This window comes from Diadema antillarum, unplaced genomic scaffold (genome assembly GCF_040938485.1).
Source record: "Diadema antillarum isolate AM-2024a unplaced genomic scaffold, OU_Dant_1.0 scf00000182, whole genome shotgun sequence".
Classification (NCBI taxonomy): domain Eukaryota; kingdom Metazoa; phylum Echinodermata; class Echinoidea; order Diadematoida; family Diadematidae; genus Diadema; species Diadema antillarum.
This window is the reverse complement of record NW_027271071.1, coordinates 1,618,106-1,627,105: the sequence shown is the minus strand read 5'-3', so window position 1 is coordinate 1,627,105 and position 9,000 is coordinate 1,618,106. Positions and strand designations below refer to the sequence as shown.

The following is a 9,000-nucleotide window of genomic DNA, read 5'->3' as shown; positions in this document are numbered from 1 at the left end:
TATTTGGTCAAAAAGCGCAGACGCGCTCATGCTTGTTTAAATTTTGACCTGTCCAAAACTAAATGTCTTCGATTGATTGCGGATACGTGAATTAATATTGATTTTCTACAAGCATGTCTATTTATATCCATTGAACTCGTCACGATTCTGAACAGATAATGGACAAAATGATATCAAACCATTTAGTACTGCATAATATTATGCCTAAACTGTTTTGGAATTATACCCAAAATTGTTCCAACATTAATGGTCTGAGATTAAAGGTAACAGATAAATTATGAAGAGAGATGCACACTTTATTTGAACTTTTGTTATCAAAACATCGTCACAAAATCACTTTGAACCCATTATTATTTTCAATAGCTCATCGAAAAATTAGAGATATAGGTACAGTGAAAAGATAGATAAAAAGACAATTTAAATGATGCCTTCAGTTTCAAAGCATTATTACAGGCATAATTTTTAGAAGTGAAAACGACTGTTTGTTGTGTGTGTGTGTGTGTGTGTGTGTGTGTTTTTTTTGTAAGTACATGTAACATATTTGATAGAGCGTCTACACAGTGTTTTACCCTGATATATATACTCTCTATGCGTGGGATTGTTACTTTATACAGTGTACTTAACTTTACAGTAGTATAAGGGTCTCTTAAATGAATTCAGACAATCTAACACTTGAAACCTGGCGGAAGTGGCTAATTCAAATTAATCAAACAATAAGAAAATTAAGGATGGATGCATGACTGTAGACGATTTTTGTGAAAACACGGAGTTCATAATAATTTTTCAAACGTTTTAAATGTCCTTCTTGAATCAATGAGAGGCAATTAGGTATTCAAAGAAATTTCAAGATGAGTTTTAAAAAAATGCTAAACTGGGGTCCCTTTCATTAGACGAACCGCTTGCAGCATCATGGCTGGAAAGTGGTGGATTCTACATGTATTTTCATTCTGCGTATTTGAAGGAATTACCAAGATTCAATATCTTATTACATTCTGCTCGATTTATTTCACTTCACACAATTGATTTGATTTATCAATACACAGATTGTCTCATTCGCTGGAGCAGCGTTTAGAATTAATTTGAAAGGAATGCATATTGAAACATACAAGTTTTTATCACGATTATTTTTCTATACTCTATTCTATAGTCGTTTCTCGTCAACTCGATCCGTGCTCCCCGATTTCCTTAGTTGCTACTTGCCGTGTCGACGCTCAGACTTCGCTGATTTCGTTTGATGCCGAGTACGTGAAGAATTTGATCGAGAGGGACGTGATGAGAAGGGCTCTCCTGCTTGAAATTCAGCAAAATTTTTCCATCTGACATGGGCAAGGAAAAAAAAAGCATACAAAGACAAACAAATACTCCCAAAATGTAATTGGGCATAATGCATTGTAACAAATATACATTATTAGTACTATATAGGTAATATATCAGTGCAGATAGTTCGAACAAAGTGTTATATATCAGTTCCTTGTAAATTAACAGTCATCACTTATAAAAATTTACCATATTCAGCCCGGTCTTTCCAGTGACATACTTGCGGGAAAGAGGCTTATTTGCCCAAAACCCCTCCCTCCCCGGTTATGCCGAAAGGGTATGTGTTAGGAGCGAGTCGGCCTTTAATTGCCTTTCCCTAATAATATTGATAGTGATGATTACATCATCAATAACCTCATAATGTTATTTTGATTTACACAGAAGAGGAGAAGAGAGAAATGAAGATGCTAAAGGAAAAGGTTGAGAAGGAAAGGGAAGACATCGAAGAAGAATAGAAGAAAAAAAAATAGGTGAAGAAGGAAAAGAGGATGTGTTTGTTTATCGTATTATGTGTTATTCAGAGTAAGTTTGAGTTGCCTGAACTCCGGATTGAATGTATTATTACTGTAAATTTTTTCTACTCTGAACACAGAGTCAAACATAGAAAGACACAAAGGTGAACACACACATACACACACATATACATGAGTAAAAACGTACACAAACGCAAATGCTTCTTCTTCTTCTTCTTCTTCCTTCTTTTCTTTTCTTCTTGTCTGTTTTTTTTTCATATTATCATTATCTTTACTATTACTATCGTGTGTTTTTTTTCAATTTTTTATATTTTATCAGTGTTATCATAATACTATTATTCTAGTTTTCACAAAAAAAAAAATATATCAAAACTTAAAACGCACCCTTTCGGCAGACTGGATTGGGAGTATAAGAGGGGTACTTTGAACGAGTGTTATTCAGTGATTGGCGATGCTGCCCATCCTCCGGTACAACCCAGGGAAAGATGATTTTGTAAGACTGTGAAACTTTGCTCTGATCAAAATATTGATTGTGTTCACGTGTAGGGAATGATTACAACTTAATGAGATTAGTAATGTTTAATCACTCTGTTGGTGATGTTTCACAGTATTAACAAGGGTGTGTCTGTGCGTGCTATGAGCAAATGTAAATGATCTTTGAAATACAAATACTTTAACTCTATATTTCAAAGAAAGAAATCAAGAAAAGTATCCCGTTCAAGTAAATATTCTCCAAGAAATAAAGAATAACAGAAATTCTGTATAATATAAGGCTTATTCATTAAGAATTCAAATCATCACACCTTTGTCGACTATGAGCGTTCCACCGATCTGAAGAGAATCTCCGGACAAGTTTCCAACGATACCTTCTTTATGCGCCTGTGAGTGTAGATCAAACAAACAAACAAACACGCTGACGTTTGATGAATAAAGCCCACATTTTCTCAATTAAAGACGAAACAAAAAAAAAATCATAATTATATAATATGAGAAATTTGGACTCGGCTGAGAGGCTTCTATAGTACTAAATCCTTCGTTGTGTGAATCAGTGTGTCTACGCCTGTGTATGACGCGAGTGTATAGTAATCAAATACAATAGCAGGCATTCGAGGTGTCCACAATGTTGCAAGCAAACAACAATTAGCTGTGCAAAGAAAAATGTTTTACGTAATACATAAATTAAGGCGAGGACACAGTCTTGTAAGAGCCTATAGCTTTCACCTGCGAGACATTAGAGTCTGTACATTTACCAAGCTGAAAACTTAGAGGATATTTCTTTTTCTTCGTTGCTGACAGTGCCTGTTTTAGTAATGACAATTGAAAATGTACCAACAATACCTGCATGTCATAGAATGATAATGATAATGAATAACATTTATATAGCGCTTGATACTGATGTTTCTAAGCGCATATTATTATGCAGGCTATACTGGCAACTTTATCATACCTTAAAAGTCAAATAAAAGATACGAAGTATACTGTATGGTACTGGTTATCATACACCGTATCCACACTCCTTGTATAATGTAACAAGCACAGGTAAGGCATATAGACTTCTATACACAAACATACAAAATATGTTAATTACTCTTTTGTTAAAGCAAGTAATTAGGTAGGAATGTGTGCGTTATCTGCGTCATTGTAATTTGATGTAGCTGCTATAACTTTATGGAGGTGTATGACTAAAACAGTAATTCAAACCTTTATACATTCTTCGATTTGATCCAGGTAGAATTACCACCCCCCCCCCCGAAATCTTGCGATACATGATGAAAGGGGAAATCAAGTCCAAATGTAAGTTAGTCTGATAAGAAAAAGGAAAATATTACGAGTTTAACGATTAAATGTTGATCGAATTGGGTGATAAATGAAGGAGATGTGAATCATATGGCAAAGTGAGCATAATCCCTGACAACTTGCCTTGTATAGTTTGTACATAAAATTTTGAAATTTCCAGTTTTTCATTCAAGCGCAATAATTATACCCGAGGCTTAAATCCTGGTATATCTAACTGATCACTGTTCTAAAGTTATTCAACCAGGAATAACATCATGTCTCAGACTTCAATGACAGAAACATTGAATTTTAGTCATTTTCTTTTTTTATACGCGATTGATGGAAAATTGTGAGGTTATGACATGTTAGCCTACTCATAATTTGCATATTCATATCCACTGTACATGAACTGTTTTGCAGAAATTCCCAAACTTCAAAATGTCATAACTTCCTTATTTTTCATCCAATTTCAGTCAAATTTTTATTGTTGAACCCGAAAGACTTTACTCTTTTTTCAATTAGATAAACTTTATTCGAATGGATTTCTATTTTAAATCAAAATACCTTAGAAATGGCGTCTACCGTCTCCGGAAGAATAAGAGCGCGCATGATGTTCAGCACATTGTAGCGCTTGAACTTCAGGTCGCTGTAAGTCTTCTTGTGCATGTCAATATACAGTTCTGTATGATAACGGGGGAAAAAAGGTAGAACAAGAAGACGGGTGATATCAAGTAAATTATCGTCACCATCATCGCTACCCAGCGATTGATCGACCTCCACCAGGCCTTTAGTAGCAATGATAACACCGACAGAGCATTCAATAACTGATGTCAACATTGGATATTACATCAAACCATGATGTCAATATCATTTTATAGATAGCAATATTGGGATAAGCTATGACGATCATAATGAGTACACAGATTGCGATGTAATGTAAGTTAATATATCAAGAATCTAGAAGTCGTTCTGGGATCAACGCCGAACGGTGTCCAGTGACCGCATAATAGCATCACTGCGGGGAACACATTAGCGTGAAACACAATGACTTCAAGTTGTTACTCAAAATAATCTCTTCAAATACCCCCCCCCCATATATCATGCATCTAGTCCTTGATATTAGTGCCTGCGCCGATGACCAAATCGTCGACGTCGTCACTCACCCCCTTTCCAGTAGCCTGTGTTGAGGAACTCCTGGGCACCGAGCTCTTCGTGCCCGATCCCGACCAGGTGGACATTGGCCGAGTCGAGGAGCGGCTTCAAACTGCTCAGGTCTCGGGCGCCCATCCGACACACCGGGCAGCCAAACCGACGCATGAAGTGAATGACACAAGATGTTCCTCCTTCCCATAACGTCGACAACTTCACCGTCTGAGCATTCAAAGATAAAATGGACATTGTGAACATGATAGACACTCTAGCATGTAAAACAATGGAATATCACTCTCGAACACAAAACACAATAACAGCAGCACCTAGAGGGAGGGAGAGAATTGTACGAATCGCCACAATGTAGTGTCGAAAAGTGTAACAAATTTAAAGTTCTCAGAACGTATGCCCATCACGAAGGAAAAATGTTATTTGGCTGGAAAGAATTGCGTTAAAAGTTTAACTAGCAATTGCGAAGCTTTCAGAACAATCTATAATCGTTTTTTTTTGTAATCTTACTGTTATCATTATCATCATGATAAACCCAAATTTAGTGTTAGATGGAGTAGTGCAATCGTTATATCATTCTGATGTCGTAATTACATTTTGTAAGGTAGTCATTACTGTCAGTGCAATCACGCGATTTTAATAGGCTTATTTGATGCGATGTGAGTACTTGAGTATTATTTGATATCAACTTTAACGACGAAAAATAAACATCATGTCATGAGTAGCATTAACGATAATTTTGCTCCTGTATCATTCAATTTTTTTTTCGGCAACAAAATAAGCATTAAATCGGCCTAGAACTTCGGTAATGAACGAAAAGAGGCTAAATGGCGACAATTCAATAGAAGCATGGGCTACTCACCTCGTCGGTACGCACGTTTTTGATGAGATTGTTTGCTATTTTGCTGGATGTCTCCATCACTGATTTGCCTTCGCCGATGATCTACGGTTCCCTTTGCACTAAAAGGTCTGGAATATTCGCCACGATACCTACTCAATAATCCGCGGTCTAAGGCGGCCTTCATGCAGTATGGAGCTCTCTGTGCCGAACAGCTCTTATACTAAAAGCATTTTCCCACAAGTTGTTAATTCACATGAAAGCGAGGCGACAGCTTTTAACTCCGTCGTGAAATTAGCGTTACGAAATCCACGAAAAGTAGGCGGGATTTCGTGTTCAACATATTCTTAGTACGGATTGCATTGTCACCGAACTTGCGCACGCATTTATGGTTGACAGCATACAATGTATCCAGTAATATTATGCGGTGAGGTATTAAAAAAATGCTGCCATGTTCTGACATACAAAGTACTATTTTATAATCAAAGACTGTAACGTGTTTAATGAATGTCCATCTTCCCGCAATATCAAGATTGGGTAATCAAAATTTGTGGCTGATGAATGTATATTTATTTCGTCAGTAAACTACGACATTTGTTTTTACTCATGTGTGGTCACTTTTATTCATCAGTTTAAGCTTTTTCTGTACCCTTTGCAACGAAACTAAAACAACTGGGGCATGATGAGCTCTGGAGATCATATTAGAAACTAGAGAGAAGATAGCAGATGACGGTCAAATCATGGGACCGAAGGGATGTATGGTATAATTGACTGGGGAGAAATCATCGGACGCCATTAACCCGTTGAGGACGAGTCCCGAGTATACTCGGGCAGGTGTCTATGGGAAATGCGTGTTGTAGCACAATCAGACCGTCCTCAACAGGTTAACTCGGCTGCGGATCTGGCTGCTTATCGAATTGCTTACAACGTTATTACCATTAGCGCGTCTATTATTTACGTAATAATAGGTCATTTTGATGAGCGCGCAGTTGGGTCTCACTCAAGTCTCACTACGCGACGCCTGTCAGTCTACGTAACAACCGGTCTATGGCAACCACCACGCCTGCCGTCAGCAGACAACAACAAAAGTATTTAGCCAAGAGTAAACTACACAGTTAGCGTGAATAGCCTTTTGCAATGACATTATGGTATTTTCAGTGTTAGAAGACCACGTAGATATAGCAAAATGAAGAAAAAGAGATGCAAAAAACATCGTGGCGGAGGCAAATCGAGGTTCACGTCAGAGGAAAGGAAAAGTAGAACAAATTCGACCACAGCACATTTCCGCCATAATCTCACCAAACTATGTTCTTGCGTTGGTAAGTGAATTACGCAATAATGCTGACAAACTACCTGCAAACATGTCCAAACCAAATGGCTAGCACGGAACTACTCGTACTTTTCTCAAATCTTTATCAAACAATTAGTGTTCTCCTTGTCCATGCATGTTTACATTTTCTCAATTGTTTGAACTAGGCCCTCTACCTGTAAATCATAAGACATTTTTTTTTTTGTTTAGACTGCTATGTTTTAGTTGTTATTTACGTGCACAAATTTGACTCTAATGTGATTGTAACTTATGCTGTTCATTTATTTATTCCCCCTCTATACAAATGATTAAAGTTCCTATTCAAAGCGCTTGGCCTTGGAGCAAGTCCAAGACAATGAAAGCCATTCGTAGTTGAAATGATGATGATACACCATAAGAACAAAAAGACTGACTAGCTTAGATCGTTTTTACAAAATCGCCATCTTTTTGTAACCCTCGATTATTCACGCACTTACAATGTGCTAAGCATTGGCTGTTGCATAAGATGGTGGAGAATAGAAGAAATTGTCGATGGTGATTTGCGTCATTCTGCCTCTGCAATTTGTCTCTAACCATACAGGCAACCAAAAGACGACGAACCCCAGTTCGAGCAGTCAAGACGACAACATGCCAGAGTGTATTTTTAACCTGGATAGACATGAAACGTACGTTGATCACAAGGAGCATACTTCATAACACAGAGCTGTAATGTTACCAGCTGATAACTGCTAAAGTGGTCTGTTTCATCATCTCTTGTGTATGTTTATTCCGCATTCTTATCTCTCCAACTGATCGAGACAAGTGCTGATCCATGTATCCTGTATGTTTGCACTTTGATGTCTTTCTTTTGGTATAGGTATTTAAAAGGGATATGATTTTAAGCCTTATTTCGATTGGGTTGCTATACTCGGTAGTTATAGATTTCGTTAGTTGGGGGCATGTAGAAATTAATGAAGGAAATATATGCAACATGCTTGAAAACATTGACAGGGAGAGTATGTAAACGCTGTTACCATCGACAGCGTGATTACCTGCAAGTCAATGGCATCTGATTTGGCAATCCTGGAGAATCATTTTGAACGTTTAAGTAATCATTGCCATCAGTTGGGTGACTCCATTAGAGTCATTCGACTTTGGAGTCCCTTGTATATCATCTGTTGTCTCGAGACAATCAAGTTTTCTGCTTCTTTTCACTAATATAGAATAATTCTCCAATTATATCACCCAGTCTCTCAGATCTATCCTTCTTCGTAGCTACATACTTTGAAAATCCTCCTCTGTTGTATATTCTCTCTTTCTTTCTCTCTTTTGTTTTCTTCCTTCTCTAATTTTCTGTAAAATATATCTCTTGAAACAATATCATTATAGGATACCATTCTAAATGTGTCAGTTGTAAATGACTAACACATCCAAGACCGCATCAAATCTGTTTGTTTTATCATCAATTGTTAGTTCATTATTCATTAACATTATTACCAATGTTTGTTTTGGTCGTGTGCTCGTCAGTTCCTATGTCAAAAGAGAAGTAAAAGACTAACTGACTTAATTGTCACGAATTTCAGCGTTTACAGAGAGCGCACCGCCGTGTGCTTGCAATCCCGTACCACGGGCGAATCTTCGTCACTCTCACACGATGAAATCCCTTGCTGCGAAAGTGTGACTGCCGACATTCACCAAATCATGTAAGTACACAAAGCTTCATCGATGTAATTATCAAAGTCAACAAACGAACAAGCCATAAGTTACTTACTGTAAAAAAAAATAAAAAAAAAAAAACCTGTGTGATTGACCGCGCAGCAAATATAACGAGCAAGAAACAAAATTGGTAATGTCATCCTGCTTCGCAACTCCGGCGAGTTCTTAAAACCTGCAATATTTTCATTCATTACTCGGGCAAAGGAAACTGGCACTGTAAATCTTAATTGATGGTTGCTATGGGGACGTATGCTCCCCCACAGTATCATCGGAGTCCAGTTGAAAGGAAACAAACATAGCTATGTCAACATCAGTTCATGGAAATTAAAGATAATGGCAAGGACAGAAGAGCACTTACACACAAAAGTAATCAATAACTGTTTCGCCATCAAGCGCGGAAAACACACTTCTGTGTTTTGGTTTTAATCGTTCAC

General features: G+C 37.3%; 1 protein-coding gene across 1 annotated transcript; it reads right to left on the bottom strand.

Moving 5' to 3' along the window:
- Nucleotides 1–1,185: 1,185 nt before the first annotated feature.
- Nucleotides 1,186–5,643, bottom strand: LOC139723192 (prostamide/prostaglandin F synthase-like). The gene is made up of 5 exons (XM_071634448.1): nt 5,587–5,643; nt 4,730–4,937; nt 4,131–4,246; nt 2,594–2,669; nt 1,186–1,316 (listed from the first exon to the last, which is right to left on the bottom strand). The coding sequence occupies exons 1-5, from the start codon at nt 5,641–5,643 to the stop codon at nt 1,186–1,188; spliced, it is 588 nt and encodes a 195-aa protein (XP_071490549.1).
- Between the last annotated feature and the right edge of the window lie 3,357 nt (nt 5,644–9,000).